This window comes from Hemitrygon akajei, chromosome 5, assembly GCF_048418815.1.
Source record: "Hemitrygon akajei chromosome 5, sHemAka1.3, whole genome shotgun sequence".
In the NCBI taxonomy this organism is placed as follows: Eukaryota; Metazoa; Chordata; class Chondrichthyes; order Myliobatiformes; family Dasyatidae; genus Hemitrygon; species Hemitrygon akajei.
In genome coordinates, this window is record NC_133128.1 from 124131417 (window position 1) to 124148333 (window position 16917).

The following is a 16917-nucleotide window of genomic DNA, read 5'->3' on the forward strand; positions in this document are numbered from 1 at the left end:
TGCTCTCATGTCTTATAGCTCACTAAAATAACCAATTTAATAGCATCCAATTGATTGAATCTGATGAATGTATCCATTTGAATTTTTTGTGTCTTCCTAACTTCAGATTGCATCCTCTGCTTTATTAATACAGGTTTTAGTACTGCACACAGCAACAACAATTTGTATCTACGCATCCTCTTTAATGCAGCAAAATATCCCAGAATCATTCAGAGGAACATCAGGACTTAGGGAAATGTCAGGGAGGACCACAAAAGCCCAGTCCATGAGGCAGACAAACAAAATCGAGAGAAGCCGAGGCTTATGGAGAGGGAACCCTCAAACTCTTGGGGAGCTGAAGACCAGTGATGGAGTGATCAAATCAGGCTAAAACGAAGAGTTAGATAAGCGTAGATATCAGATGGTCGCACGGCTGCAGGAGATTGCAGAGTGGAGGTACCAGGGAGGGGATTTGAAAATGTGATGACTTTTAAAATAACGGACATTTCTAACTCCATGAGTTAGCACGTGGACAGAGCTTTAAAAGACTTTAATTGAAATATAATCGGTGTGCAAGAGAGGGATTAAAGAAATAGTTTCAATAAACTTCTTGTTTTGACCAAGGTTTGTTACATAATAAAATTGATAAGAGTCACACCTTTTTCATTTTACACTAACTATGCTTTCCGAACCCACAAACTTGAAGCTTTGTCACAGGACTCACCACATCTCTGGAAACAGCGTGTTCATCCCCTCCCAGCTGTAGACATTAAGGACAGCTAACCAGAATTTGCCCCAAGACGGAATTCCAACTGCACCACCTGAAACCAGAGGAAGACGATTACAGAACGAGTTTCACGCTGTCTACAAAAATTCCCAATGACAGACAATATCTTTTAAAAAATACTCTTGACAGGAACAAGCAGTGCACTGCATTCTTGAAAAGTGAATGTACTGGGACGTCAGGAATGGAGTCTGAGGGAATTAAGAATACCCAACTCTGAAGTAGTACGTTTGAAGTTTATAACAAAGTGAATTTTATAAAATGTTTAACCACAGCGACAAAGGCAGCAGTGATGACACACAGCATCTCACAATACACCACAGAAATAGGCCCTTCAGCCACATTCATCAGGAGTTTGGCCAGCTGCCTACCATTTGATTTCATCTGGGCAATCTCCCGCTAAACCAGGGGCTCCCAACCTGGGGCCCACAGACCCCTCGGTTAATGGTAAGGCTCCATGGCATAAAAAAGAATGGGAACCCCTGCTCTACATATTTCCTGTCACAAACCTGCCTAAATGCCCATTATAAACACTGTAATTACACCTGCTTCTAGCACTTCCTCTAACAGCTCATTCAGTATACCCATCACCATCTCAAAGTAAATTTATCATCAAGGTACATATATGTCACCATATACAACCCTGAGATTCACTTTCCTGCAGGCTACAGTGGTGTTAAGAAAACACCCTCTCCCTCAATGTCACAAAAACAAAGGAGCTGGTTGTGAACTACAGGACAGGCTGACCCCTATTGATATCGATGGATCTGGGGTTGAGAGGGTGAACAGCTTTAAGTTCCTCAGCATACACATCACTGAGGATCTCACGTGGTCTGTACATACTGGCTGTGTGGTGAAAAAGGCACAACAGCACCTCTTTCACCTCAGACAGTTGAAGAAGTTTGGTATGGTCCCCAAATCCTTGGGACTTTCTACAAGGACACAATTGAGAGCATCTTGACTGGCTGCATCACTGTCTGGTATGGGAACTGTACTTCCCTCAATCTCAGGACTCTGCAGAGAGTGGTGTGGACAACCCAACGCATCTGTAGATGTGAGCTTCCCACTATTCAGGACATTTACAAAGACAGGTGTGTAAAAAGGGCCCAAAGGATCACTGGGGACCCGAGTCACCCCAACCACAAACTGTTCCAGCTGCTACCATCTGGGAAACGGTACTGCAGCATTAAAGACAGGACCAACAGGCCATCTTCTTCCACCAGGCCATCAGACTGATTAATTCATGCTGACACAACTGTATTTCTACGCTATATTGACTGTCCTGTTGTGCATGCTATTTATTACAAATTAATATAAATTGCACATTGGACATTTAGACAGAGACATAACGTAAAGATTTTTACTCATGCATGTGCAGGGTGTAAGAAATAAAGTCAATTCAATGAAAGACTACACCATACAGGATGGAAATCCAATGTGAAAAAAGATAAACTGTACTAATAATTTTTTTTTATAAAGAAATAATAATAAATATCTAGAACATGAGATGAAGGGTCCTTGAAAGTGAGTCCATATGTTGTGGGAACAGTTCAGTGACGGGGCAAGTAAAGTTATCCCCAATGATTCAAGAGCCTGATGGTTGAGGGGTAATAACTGTCCCTAAACCTAGAAGTATGGGTCCTGAGGCTCCGGTACCTTTTTCCTGATGTCAGCAGAGAGAAGAGAGCATGGCCTGAATGGTGGAGCTCCTCGACGATGGATGCTGCTTTACTGTGAGATCTCTCCATGTAGATATGCTCAGTGGTGGGGAGGGCTTTACCTGTGATGGACTGGGCTGTATCCACTACTTTTTGTAGGCTTCTCCATTCAAGGGCACTGGTGTACCATACCAAGTTGTGATGCAACCAGTCAATATACTCTCCACCACACATCAACAGAAGTTTGAGATGTCAGGGGCTGAAACTTTGAAACTTTCTAAGGAAGTAGAGGTGCTTTCTTCAGAATTGAATTCACATGCTGGGCCCTGGACAAATCCTCCGAAACGGTAACACTGAGGAATTTAAAGTTGCTGACCCTCTCCGCCTCTGATCCCCTGATGAGGACTGGCTCATGGCCCTCTGGTTTCCTGCTCCCAAAGTCAATAGTCAGCTCCTTGGTCGGTCTTGCTGACATCGAGTGAGAGGCTGTTGTGGCACCACTCAGCCAGATTTTCAGTCCCCCTCCTGCACACTGATTAATCCCGTCCTTTGAGTTGGCTAACGACAGTGGTGTCATCAACAAACTTAAACGTGGCACTGGAGCTGTGCTCAGCCTCACAGTCATGAGTACAAAGTGAGTGGAGCACGGGGCTAACTGCCCTGTGCTGATGGAGAATCCACTCCCACCCTAAGTTTGATCCATCGATTCCCCTATCCTGGGAGTAAGACTGACCATTCACCCTACCCATGTCCCTCGTGGCGAAGGTCTTGATTTTATACAACACTATAGAGTCACTACGCAGTCTCCTTTGATCCAGGGAAGTATGCCCACTCCCTGCCCTCATTCAACCAGAGGGAAAAGAACTGATTAGACGCCCAGATCCAACAGCAAAGCAGCTGCAAGTGCCAAGTTCATACCATCGAGCAGGATTGGAAGCTATGGAGAAGGTGCAGAGGAGAAGGATGTGGAAGCTATGGAGAGGGTGCAGAGGAGATTTACCAGGATGTTGCCTGGATTGGAGAACAAGTCATATGAAGCAAGGTTAGCAGAGCTGGGACTTTTCTCTTTGGAGCGTAGAAGAATGAGAGGGGACTTAATAGAGGTCTACAAGATTATGTGAGGCATAGATAGGGTGGATAGTCAGTACCTGTTTCCCCAGGGCACCAATAGCAAACACCAGAGGGCATATGTACAAAATTAAGGGAGAGAAGTTTAGGGGAGACATCAGGGGTAGGATTGATTTTTTTTTTAAAAACACAGAGGATTGTGAGTGCCTGGAATGACTTGCCAGGGATGGTGGAGAAGGCTAAAACATTAGGGTTATTTAAGAGCCTCTTGGACAGGCACATGGATGAAAGAAAAATGGAGGATTATGGGGTAGTGTGGGTTTAGTACTTTTTTTTAAGGATTATATGGGTCGGCACAACATGGAGGGCTGAAGGGCCTGTACTGTGCTGTAGTGTTCTATGGTTACCTTCCAGGAATAATTAGGAGCACCAGAACATACTGATGCATTTCTACACTGTCGTCATAGGGAGCACCCTCACATCAGTCAGTGCTGTCTGGTTTGGTGTAACATCTCACAATATACACAAACCACAGTGAACTGTCAGAACTGTAGAGAAGGTCACTGGCTGCAGTTTACTATCATCGCAGGACTTGTATGTGTCCGGGACTAAGAAGCTAGCAGGAAAAAAAGACTACCTACCTTTTCCATGAACTCCTTTCTGGAGAGTGCTATAGGGATATTGAAACAAAACCTTACCACATCTTTAAAGTTTCTTCCTCCTGTCAGTTAATCTGATCAACCATTCTAGTTAGCCACCCCCACCCCCTCCATCCATTACCTCAGTCACCGCACTGTACTGTAAACACTTTAACCCACTCTATAGAATGCTGTTTAATTGTAGATATGAGATGGTATTTATGTGTTGATGCAGATTTTATACTATATCCACGCTTTAACCTCTAACTTTATTTTTATATAATTTTCTATGCTTATAATTCGTTGAATGCCCTTTTTTGTTGTATGTTGCTCTAGAGCCCAACACACACACACACGGAGAAGCCATGCCAGAGGCTCGATTCCGTGAGGAGTTTGAGGAGATCTGGTATGTCAGCAAAAGCCTTTGCAAGTTTCTGTGACTGCAGAGAGCATTATTACAGATTGCATCACAGCCTGGCACGGAGCTGCTATGCACAGGATTGCAAAGGGGCTGCACAGCGTTGTAGACTTGACCAGATCCATCAGCTACAACCCTCCCCACCACCGAGGACATCTTCAAGAGGCAATGCCTCCAGAAAGCTGCAGACATGACACGTCCTTTTCTCGCCCCTCACCATATGTGAAGGAGGCACAGTAGTCTAAAGACCCACAAGAGCTTCCTCCCCTCTGCCAGCAGATTACTGAGTAGTTCATGAACACAATTTCATTATTCCACTGTTTACTTATTTTGAAGTTTGTAGTAGTTTTATGACTTCGAACTGTACTGCGGCCACAAAAATCTCAAATTTCACATCTTTTAACTCTGTGATAATAAAGTTAATTCTGAGGCAGCTGGACGTCCCCAGAAAAACAAAGTTTGTTGCAAGCTGCTCTTCATCTTTTACAACCCAACCTTTAGTGTGAAGGTTATTTCTCGCTCGGACCAGGTCAGCATCGTCTGGATCAACTCCCAGGATTCGCAGGGCTGTGTAATTCAAAGCCGTTCCAAATACTGTCGACTTGTCTTCCACATGCCTGAGGTACAAATCAGAACACAAGTCATATTTGTGACCGGAGGCAGCTGCACCAGCCAAAGCCATTGTCAACTCATACAGGAACCCATAGAGACAGTGGGGGAGCACTTTGGCAACAGTGATCATAATTCTATTATTTTCAAGATTATTATGAACAACTGATAGAAATGATCCACAAGTTAAATTTGGCTGATGGAATTGATGGCTCTGTGGCCAAGTTAGTGGATGATACAAAGATATGTGGAGGGGCAGGTGGTGTTGAGGAAGCAGGGATTCTGCAGAAGAACTTGGACAGATTGGGAGAATGGGCAAAGGAGTGACAGATGGAAGTGCACTTTGGTAGAATGAATAATCAGAGGAGCATAGAGACTTCAGAGTCCTTGTACAGAAATCCCTAAAGGTGAACTTACAGGTAGTCAGTGGTAAGGAACACAAATGGAATGTTAGTGTTCATTCTGGGACAACTGGAATATAGAAGGATTCTCTATGTCTTATGGGCTTAATGTCCTAAACTGGGCGGAGCTAATTTTGATGACATTGGACAGGAACTTACAAAGTTGATCAGGAGAGGTTGTAAGCAGGTAAATGGTCATTTGCTGAGTCTTGGAGGCTTTTTCAAGCAAAGTAGCAAGAGGTCAAGAACAGCACGAGTCAGTAAGAGTGAAGGGCAAGGCTGGCTGTATTAGAGAAGGCCTGATTGTTTTGCTGAGGGATATTAAGGCTCTGATTTGGAAACAGGAGGCAGATTTTGGATGTAGCCAGCTGGGATCAAGCGAGTTCCTTGAGTAGAAGGTGCAGGAGCACAGTTAAGAAGGAAATTAAGACGGCAAGAAAGGTACACAAGATATCCCTGACAGATAGGGTAAATGAGGATTCTAAAAGGTTCTTAAGAGCAAAATGCTAACAATGGAGAGAACAGGCCCCCTTTAGATTCAGCATGGTCACATACGGGTATGGAGACAAGATAAATGGACAAAGACTTAAATGAATACCTCTCATCAGTATTTACAGCGGAGAAGGTTATGGAGGCTAGAAAGCACAGGGAAAAGGACAGTGATATCCTGTATTTCATCAGCTTTAAAAGGAGGTTATGTTGGCAGTCTTGAAGGTAGATAAATTTCCAGTGCCTGAGCAGGTGAATCCTAGAACGTTATGGGAAGGAATAAAGGAGATTTCTGGGACTCTAACAGATATTCTTCTATCTTCATTGGTCACGGGTGAGGTACCAGAAGTTTGTAAGGCAGCTAACGTGTCTTCAGTTAAGGAAAGCTGTAAGGACAAACCAGGGAACTATGGACCAATGAGACTGACATCAGTGATGGGCAAGTTGGTGGAGGGGATTCTGAGAGACTGGATATATTTACACCTTGAAAAGCAGGGGCAGTTTAGTGATAACTAGCATGACCATGTGTGGTAGATTATGTCACACAAATTTAACTGAGCCTATTAAGCTAGTGACCAAAAGGATCGAGGAGGGCAGGGTAGTAGATGTTATCTATGTGGATAGGTCAGTCCAGAAGGTTAGAACACACAGGATCCAGAGTGAGCTAGCCATCTAAATTCAAAGGAAGAAATACAGTCTATATTTCAGGCCAAGACCCTTCATCAGGATTAACTGAAAGAAAAGATAGGAAGAGATATGAAAGTGGGAGCGGGAGGGGGAAATCCGAAATGACAGGAGAAGACAGGAGGGGGAGGGATGAAGCTAAGAGCTGGAAAGGTGATTGGCAAAAGGGATACAGAGCTGGAGAAGGGAAAGGATCATGGGATGGGAGGCCAAGGGAGAAAGAAAGGAGGGGAGCACCAGAGGAAGATGGAGAACAGGCAAAGAGTGATTGTGAGAGGGGCAGAGAGAAAAAAAAGAGGGAAAAAAATAAGGGATGGGGTAAGAAGGGGAGGAGGGGCATTAACAGAAGTTAGAGAAATCAATGCTCGTGCCATCAGGTTGGAGGCTACCCAGACGGAATATAAAGTGTTGTTCCTCCAACCTGAGTGTGGCTTGAACGGAATATAAGGTATAATATAATCAATAATATACATCAATGCTGGGAAAATTAACAGTGGGGACTGTGAAAGAGAGGATTTACCTGAATTTGGAACCGACTTATTGGTACTTACAGTCCCCAGCCTCCATCCGGGAGCTGTACAGAACGTAGATACCGCACCATCTCCTTCCTCTGGAAGTCTGAGAGAGGAATCTTTGCCACGTGACATGTAATTAGGAGACCTAAAAGATCAAAGGAAACCTCAAATGTCTTGAAATCATTTCCCAACATGACACTTCGCTGTCTCTGGGCCTAAAATTAAAGGTGCCCGCCCACTATTGTCATGAGCTGCCTCCGAGCCTTCCGAAATTCCTGACTCGGCACTGACAAGTCATTGGTGTTGAAATATCTGACTCAGAAGCTAAAAATCACAAGTCATTGGCACCCCCTGATTTTCCCCAGAAGAAATGGCTACATTTTACATGGTATTTTATTGAGAGATACCGCACAGTAACTGGCCCAACAAGCCAATACCACCCAATGCAGAAACGGTGGGGGTTGGACCATAAGACAAAGGAGTAGAGTTAGGCCATTCGGCCCATTGTATCTGCGCTCCCATTCCATCAAACTCAAGTCAGAAAGGTATGACTCCTCTCTCATCTTTCGTTCTTCACACAGAACATTTAAAAAAAAACAAATGTATGAAACTCAAGCCTGAACATTTATGTTCCTCTACTCTTATGACTCTAGGTACAAAGGAGAAGGGTGTCAAAGGATATAGGGAGAAGACAGGAGAGTGGGGTTGAGAGGGTAAACAAACCAGCCATGATCAAATGCTGGAGCGGACTCGAAGGGCCAAATGCTTTAATTCTGCTCCTGGGTCTTCCGGTCTTAACCAGCCTCGGAGTTTCTGTGCTGAAGGAACTACTGCGTCTGGTGAAGCTCCTTCCTCAGATCGTCTGGGAAGCCGCACTGGCACAGTCTGTCTGAACGTGGTTTAAGTCAGAGCGAGAGCAGAGGGTGGGGGTTGGAGTAAGGAATCGGAGAGGGAACGGCTGCAGAGTTGGGAAGGAGCAAGGGACAGAAGGGCCAAGCCTGCCTGCTCAGGGATGGGCACCCACAGCAAGAATAGTGTACAGATAGTGTACAGACAACCCAGGCAAGAGAGGCCTTTGAAGTGAGACGCATTATGGACCTAGCTGCCCTTTCTCACAGCATTTGGCTAGCTGAGAAAAACTAAGGATGTAATGGAAGGATTGAAGGAACACACCAATCAGGGACAATTACTTTAGCAATGTCAAGGTCTCAGTGGTTATCAGCTTGTCATTTCAGCTCATTTCCTGTATTGTGAATGGCGATTGATCTTGCGAGTAAGGAATTCAAACACACAGTTTGTCAAATAACATCTTGCTGTTCAGATTTCAGAACAGTGGGGTGACAGGGGCCGTGCTGTTCTCTTTGTGCACAAGTAAATAAAGTGTGTTTGAGGAACGAGGGTGAGTCCAGTTAATCAGCGATGACACTGCCACTGAGCACGGAACCCAGACCTCACTCAGTCAAACCTCTGCGGTAAGCGGTACGTAACAGACACCCCGTGTCAGATGAAACTTCAGACCGGAGAAGCAAATCAGCCGACACTAAAACCTGCATCAATCCGTCCACTCTCCGGTTTGTTGTTATAGGTCTCTTCATAACAGGACATCGGACATTATACCACAGCCCATGATGTTGTGCTGACCCGTTAACCCACTCTAAAATCAATCTAACCCTTCCCTCTTGCATAGCCCTCCAGCTTCCTATCATCCTTCTGTCTATGAGTTTCTTAAATGCCCCTAATGTATCTGCCTCCACCACTACCACTGACAGAGTTTTCCACACACCCACCACTTTCTGTGTAAAAAACTTACCTCTGACATTCCCCTCACCCCCCCCCCCCCCCAATCACTTTAAAATCATGCCCTCTCGTATTAGCCATTTCTGCCCTGGCAAAAAGTCTTTGGCCGTACACTCAATCTCATTGCTTCTATCAAGTCACCTCTCAACCCCATATTCATTTTGATGCAGTCATTCCTCAAATATCTTCGCTGGGCTAGAGGGAATCAGAACACAGGCTTGTAAGAAGGTCTAACCCCAGTTTCGTTTCAGAGTTTCTCTGACTAACCTGGTAGAAGGAAGAGTGGTCCACCATAGTCTCCAGCCCAATGTCCGTCCTCCGCCTGCAACTTTGCATAAAACTGCATCCCATGCAGAGCTGCCTCTTGTGGTGACCCAGCATGCCCCAAATCGCAGGCATATTTACTCTGGAACAGAAAGACACAGCCCGAATTAAATTTATTTCAATATTTCATTTTGGTTCCACACCACAAATTGTGTTAGCTATGCCCAATATGGAATTTGTCCAAAATTAAATATATTATTTTGATTTTTTTTATATTTAAAGAATAGAAATGACTAGTTCATAACCCAGATTTTGTTAGGGGCCATGTTTAATTATCAGGAGTCTGGAATTAGAAATTAATTTTCAGTAACATGAGATTCTGCTGATACAGGAAATCTTGAGTAACACACACACAAAATGGGGGAGGAACACAGCAGGTCAGGCAGCATCTCTGGAGGGGAATACACCTTTCTGGAGCGAAGACCTTTCTTCAGGGATTTTCAGTATCTATAGTGTTTTTTTTTAAAGATTATTTCCATCTGCAGAAAGTCTTTGTAAGTAGCCCAGCAGAGATCCCCATCCCTACTGTACGTGGACGAGGTGCTCGAAGGGACAGAGTCGCTGATCTTCTGAGAGCACTCCTACGAGGAGCAGAGAGGTGGGAAGAAAACAAAGGGAAAATCACAAGTGCCTCCTACAGACCCGTGCTGGGTTTTCCTTTGCGTTCAGTGTTTCGCCACTATTGCTGACCACTTCCTATTGGTTTCTTCAGCAAGTAAGGGCACCTCAGCCAAAAGCCCTCCCCTCCCCTCCCCTGAGCACATCAACAAGCAGCACTGCCACAAGATCAGCAGCATCCATCACTGTCCAGGCCGTGCCCTCGTCTCGCTGCTGCCATCAGGAAGGAGGTACGGGAACACCAGGTTCAGGAACAGCAATTACCTTTCAAGCATCGGGCTCCTGAAGTAGTGTGGATAATTTCCCTCATCTCAACACTGAACTAATTCCTCAGCCTGTAGATTCACAACCCATGCTCTCAGTATTATTTATTCATTTGCAGAGTTTGTCTTTTTTTTTGCACATTGGTTGTTTGAGTCTCTGTGTGTAATTTTATTTGTATAAAGTAGATTGAATTCGATTTTAGAATACAATTGTATTGCAGATTGCATGTTGTATTTCTCTGTTTTACTGTGAATACCTGTAAGAAAACAAATCTCAGAGTTGCATATGGTGACATAAATGTACTTTGATAATAAGTGTATTTTGAACTTTGAGAAAAGTGGGAAGAGCGAGCAGTTAGATTTCGTGGTATGATTTACCAACTGCACTGACAAAGCCAAGCTGACCATCAGTTCAATTTTGCCAATATCCATCCAATCTAATTTGATCACTTTGCACTAACCTATATTTTGTGTTCTAGTTGTGCTCTGTAAAAAATTGTGCTTCGTTTACAGTTAATTTATGTTTCTCTTGTGAGAGGTGCTTCTGTGTGATGTAGATGCCTGTGATGGCTCTGCAAGTAACTTTTTCATCGTACCTGTGCTTAAATGTACTTAGCAAATGACAAACTCCACCTTGACCCTGCCCCCAACCTCACCTGAGGCAGCTCCATTACCTATTATATCAAAGATAGAAAGATCACCGTGAAGTGGTGGAGGCAGGTCGTTATGGAAGGACATGGAGGGGCAGGGATTGGAGGGATGTTGGCCAAGCTGGGTGGGCACCACGGATCAGTTGGGTCGAAAGGCCTCTATCCAATATTGAGAGGCCTAGATAGAGTGAATGTGGAGAAGATGTTTCCCAAAGTGGGTGAGTCTAGGAGCAGAGGGCACAGCCTCAGAAAGGAGGTTGCCCTTTTGGAACAGAAATGAGGAGGAAATTCTTTAGCCGGAGGATGGTGAATCTGCGGAATTCATTGCCACAGAAGGCTGTGGAGCCTGTCACTTGGGTATATTTAAAGCTGAGGTTGATAGTTTCATGATTATGAAGGGTGTCAAATGTTACAGGGAGAAAGCAGGAGAATAGGGTTGAGAGGGATAATAAATCAGCTGCGATGGAATGACAGAGCAGACTCGATGGGCTGAATGGCCTAATTCTGCTCCTATGCCTTATGTATAGTGCTATTGCTGTATGATTCTATCAGTCAGCTGTCTCACAATCTGGGACTCAGAGCCCATTTCCATGAAAAATGCAGGGTTACTGACCACAGGCTCACTTAAACATCTTGACTGTCTGTACCAGACCCTTGCGCCTGCAGTAGGAACTGTGTCCAAGTGATATCACTCCAGCTCCCTCTGAACTTCAGATCTCTTCTAGGAGTTGAAGATGCCATCGTCTACCTGCCGAACCGAGTCTACGCCCACCTGGACAAGCCAGCGAGCACTGTGAGGGTCATGTCTTTTGACTTCTCCAGTGTGTTCAACACCATCCGCCCTGCTCTGCTGGGTGAGAAGCTGACAGTGATGCAGGTGGATGCTTCCCTGGTGTCATGGATTATTGATTACCTGACTGGCAGACCACAGTACGTGTGCTTGCAACACTGTGTGTCAGACAGAGTGGTCAGCAGCACTGGGCTCCACAGGGGACTGTCCTGTCTCCCTTTCTCTTCACCGTCTACACCTCAGACTTCAACTACAATACAGAGTCTTGCCATCTTCAGAAGTTTTCTGATGACTCTGCCATAGTTGGATGCATCAGCAAGGGAGATGAGGCTGAGTACAGGGCAACGGTGGGAAACTTTGTCACATGGTGCGAGCAGAATCATCTGCAGCTTAATGTGAAAAAGACTAAGGAGCTGGTGGTGGACCTGAGGAGGGCTAAGGCACCAGTGACCCCTGTTTCCATCCAAGGGGTCAGTGTGGACATGGTAGAGGATTACAAATACCTGGGGATAAGAATTGACAATAAACTGGACTGGTCAAAGAACACTGAGGCTGTCTACAAGAAGGGTCAGAGCCATCTCTATTTCCTGAGGAGACTGAGGTCCTTTAACATCTGCCGGACGATGCTGAGGATGTTCAACGAGTCTGTGGTGACCAGTGCTACCATGTTTGTTGTTGTGTACTGGGGCAGCAGGCTGAGGGTAGCAGACATCAACAGAATCAACAAACTCATTCGTAAGGCCAGTGATGTTGTGGGGTGGAACTGGACTTTCTGACGGTGGTGTCTGAAAAGAGGATACTGTCCAAGTTGCATGCCATCTTGGACAATGTCTCCCATCCACTCCATAATGTACTGGTTAGGCAAAGGAGTACATTCAGCCAGAGTCTCATTCCACCGAGATGTAACACTGAGCGTCATAGGAAGTCATTCCTGCCTATGGCCATCAAACTTTACAACTCCTCCCTCAGAGCGTCAGACACCCTGAGCCAACAAGCTGGTCCTGGACTTATTTCCACTTGGAATAACTTACTTATTATCATTTAATTATTTATGGTTTTATTTTGTTATATTTCTACTCTATTCTTGGTTGGTGCAACTGTAACAAAACCCAATTTCCCTTGGGATTAATAAAGTCTGTCTGTCTGTCCTAGTCTGCTGGCTGTTTGCCTGCGACCCATCATCATCACAGGAGCCCCACCTTCTCCTCCGGCCATTGGTCACATGGCCTGCCCATCAAAATGGCCTCTCTGACAACTAAGTCACTCTGCAGCATCGCTCAAGCAACCTCACTTGAATATGGTGACCCCAGGAACGTTCTGGGATGGGAATTATTAATTTGGGGGACAGCATCCCTACGCCCAGCACTCCCAATTTTACAGTAGCGCAGTGATCGACTGGAAATGAGCAATGATGTTTTTGAAGCAAACTCTCCATACCACAGGGAAGGGCGCCTTGGAAGGAGTGCAGTGTGAGACCTCACGGAGAACATAACGCCTGGCCGTGGAGCACTGATCAGGATCAGAGTGTTTGCAACCGCTCAGACAGACAGACACACACACACACAAGCTGGAGGAAGTCAGGCAGCATCTATCGAGAGGAATAAATGGTCGAGGTTTCAGGCTGAGACCCTTCATCAGGACTGGAAAGGAAGGGGGAAGAAGCCAGAATAAGTTCCTTTCCAGGCCCAAACTATCGACTGCTGATTGCACTCCAGAGATGCTACCTGATCTCCAGCTCACTGCACTCTGCATTTCCAGCAATGACAAGATCTGTCATTACAGAACTGCCAACTCTGTCTCCTGCTGTCTACTGCCACCTGCTGGTGAGGTGAGGGACGCCAAGAGATGCTCCGGATTTTGAGAGTGGGTGGAGAGACACGAGTTTTGGTTCTCGTGGAAGGGGACAGAAACACGGGAGGAAAACGGAAGAGCCAGCCCTTGGAGTTCCAGCTGCACAGTGGGATACACAAGACCGGAGGGGCGTTTCAACTGGAAATGTCCAATATCTCTGGTCTCTTTCCAAGGGTTGGGGAAAATAAATCTGCAGAGCATAGGTTTAAGATTTAATGGGGACCCGAGAGGCGTGTTCTTCTACACAGAAGGTGGTGAGTACGTGCAACAAGGTGCAAAGTGCTAGAAGTGGGGGCGATTATAGTGTTTAAATGACATTTGGACAGGTAGGAGAGTTTGGAGGGACACGAGTCAAATGCAGGTAGATGGAACAAGCCTAGGTGAGCACCTGGACAAGGTGGGCTACAGGGTCTGCTTCAACCTGTATGACTCTACAGCAGTCCGCCATTCTGTGGACAAGTAGTCCCGGGTCACGAAGAGTAAAATGTATCTCAAATAAAACCAGAATCAATACCCCTGTCTTGTATGCTGATCCAGCACTGCTGCTCCCTTTAGGAGAGATTGGGAGCCGGTACAGAACAGGCACAGAAACAAGTGGCAAAAAGGGACAAGATGGGATGGTGATGGAGATTAACAGGATGAATGCAAAGCAGCCCAAGGGAGGTAAAGGCAGGGCACATAGTAACGAAAGTTGCAGAGCTACGGGCAGGTCACCTTCATACACAGGCTTGCCTCAAAGAGGTGAAGCACTTGGGGAGAACACTGCCTCTGTTCAAAAATGATGGGGGAGGACAAAATGGAGGCAGAAGTAGATATAACAAAGCAACTGTCAAAAAACCAGAGAGGGACAATGTCAGTGCCTCTTTCATCAGAATTAGAGATCAAAGGACTGAGATACTGCACAGTTACAGTAGACCAGCAGCGGGAAGGGAACAGAGAGAGAGAGGGGGAGAGAGAGGGAGAGAGAGGGAGAGAGAGGGAGAGAGAGGGAGAGAGAGGGAGAGAGAGGGAGAGAGAGAGAGAGAGAGAGAGAGAGAGAGAGAGAGAGAGAGAGAGAGAGAGAGAGAGAGAGAGAGAGAGAAGCAACATTGCAGATAACTTACAACCTAGTCTGATATTCAAAGAACATTTGAGAAGGTGCAAGACAATTTATCTCAGGAAAGGGATACCCAAAACAGAATTACCTAAGGGACACAGAACAGCAAGCTAGGGTAAATGGATTGGTTCAAAGATCAAAGTAAATTCATCAAAGTATCCAACCTTGAGATTAATGTTATAAAATACAGCTCAGACTGAATGCTTAAGCTACCTTTGGAGCTGGCCTCAGAGGTCGCAGAGAAGGTGATTGGAACATTATTACGGGTGGGAGTTCTGTGAGCCTGCTGAAGACAGGGCTCATCACTTCACTGCCAAGGAAGCTTAAACGAAGATAACAATTTTAAGGTATTTCACAATAAAAACCAGAACACTGCTGGAAAACATTCCATAAGACCACAAGACATAGAAGCAGAATTAGGCCATTTGGCCCATCGAGTCTGATCCCACCATTCCATCATGGCTGATTTATTATCCCTCAAACCTATTCTGTTACCTTCTCCCTGTTATATATGACACGCTTACTAATCAAGAATTTATCAAATTCCACTTAAGCATACCCAATGACTTGGCCTCTTCAGCCGTCTGTGGCAATGGATTGCACAGATTCAGCTCCCTCTGGCTAAAGAAATTCCTCCTAATCTCTGTTCTAAAGGGAAACCCCTATATTCTGAGGATGTGTCTTCTGGTCCTGGACTCCCCCACTACAGGAAACATTCTCTTCACGTCTACTCTATCTAGGCCTTCCAATGTTCGATAGGCTTCTCAAGTCTTTTAGTTTGTGATCCGAAGCGCAGTGAGTGACAGGATAAGAAACGATGATGTACTTTATCTCCACACGACAACTCGTTAAGTGCAAATTCATTGAGCTACGGAAAACAGGGTAACTACAATCCGCTGAACATCCTTCATTGAACTGAATCCTGTGTGGTGGACAAAATTGCTCAGATACCAGTGTGAGGCTACCTTAAGACAAAGGAAGTCTCGATGAAGGATCCTGAAAAACAAGGAGCTTAAACGTTCTAGCTTCTGCCCCTTTCCTTTCCTGTCCTGATGAAGGGTCTTAGCCCAAGACATCGACTGTTCATCCCCCTCCATAGATGCTGCCTGACCAGCTGAGTTCCTTGTGTGCATTGCTCAAGATCTCCAGTTTCTGCAGAATCTCGTGTTTAAGGAAAGGACTGTCACACGACCGCTCTTTCGGGTCCGTGAAACTGGCTGCACATGCTTCTCTGAAAGTGGAAGATGTATACGTACGGTATCGAGACCCAGTGAATGTCGTTCCAGCAATGTCTGCGGCCGACTTTCTGCCTCTCTGTAGTCAACGTAACTCCAGGTCTGTCTGCCCTCAACGTTAGAGAGTCGCCACTGCGTCAGGTCTGTAGCGGGTTCTGTTTTATAGGGACCACCTCTTCGGCGCAGACACCTACAACAGGGATGAAAGACGTCACACAAAGGTAAATATTTTTTTTTAAAAACACCAAAGTTGGAACTAATCAGCAGATCAGGCCAGGTCTGTGAGGAAAAATACCGTGCTAATGATTCAGGTCAAAGTGGATAAAGGGTCTCCCTGGTGCAGACACGTAATTCTCTTAAAGTGGAGATAGAGACAGGGCGGTGTTTGGCATGCACACTTTTATTGATCACTGGGCAAGGACCCCCACCACCACTACATTCACATCAGCCACTCCTCTCCACATCCCCCCATACCCCTGCCACTTCACGCTTAAACTCCACACCTCTTACCCACACTGACACAGTCTCTGTGATTTCATATGCCCGCTGCCACCTGGAGAAGTTCCTCTTGCCGAGAAACACTTTATCAGTCACCTTACGTACAGATGATCCCGTACCGAGCGTCACTCTACGTACAGACCATCAGTCCACGTATAGAAGCTACTCTAATGTATATACGGCCACACTCAAACAATTACTTGTACATTGTGCGTCTTAGCATTGCTTTTATATTTATGTTTATTGTTTATAATGCTGCATTGGATTCTGAGCAACAATCATTTCATTCTCCTTCACTCTCGTGTACAATAAACAATCCAGAATCTAGAGTACATAGATGGCCATTCATCGTACAACTCTGCAATATGTTGGTGAGGGCACACTGGGAGTATTGTGTGGGTCAGCCAAGTATAGAAAGGATGTCAATAAGCAGGAGAGGGTGCAGGAAGGATTCATACGGATTTACTGGGACTGGGGGACTGGGGGACGGGACGGGATACACCAGAAAATCCACATAACGTTTGGCAATCCCCAAATCCAGGGTCCGGAGAG

At 45.5% G+C, this 16917-nt stretch overlaps 1 protein-coding gene across 2 annotated transcripts in view; it reads right to left on the minus strand.

Annotated features, from left to right (window-relative positions):
* The window catches only part of lss (lanosterol synthase (2,3-oxidosqualene-lanosterol cyclase)), a 112698-nt gene that overhangs the window by 76757 nt on the left and 19024 nt on the right, over positions 1 to 16917 (minus strand). For both annotated transcript variants that reach the window (XM_073046376.1, XM_073046375.1), the window contains 5 exons: positions 15889 to 16057; positions 9308 to 9446; positions 7280 to 7388; positions 5041 to 5162; positions 704 to 800 (listed from right to left, as the gene is read on the minus strand). In XM_073046376.1, the coding sequence (XP_072902477.1) occupies positions 704 to 800; positions 5041 to 5162; positions 7280 to 7388; positions 9308 to 9446; positions 15889 to 16057 (636 nt within the window). Of the gene's footprint in view, positions 1 to 703; positions 801 to 5040; positions 5163 to 7279; positions 7389 to 9307; positions 9447 to 15888; positions 16058 to 16917 lie in introns of those variants that run through there.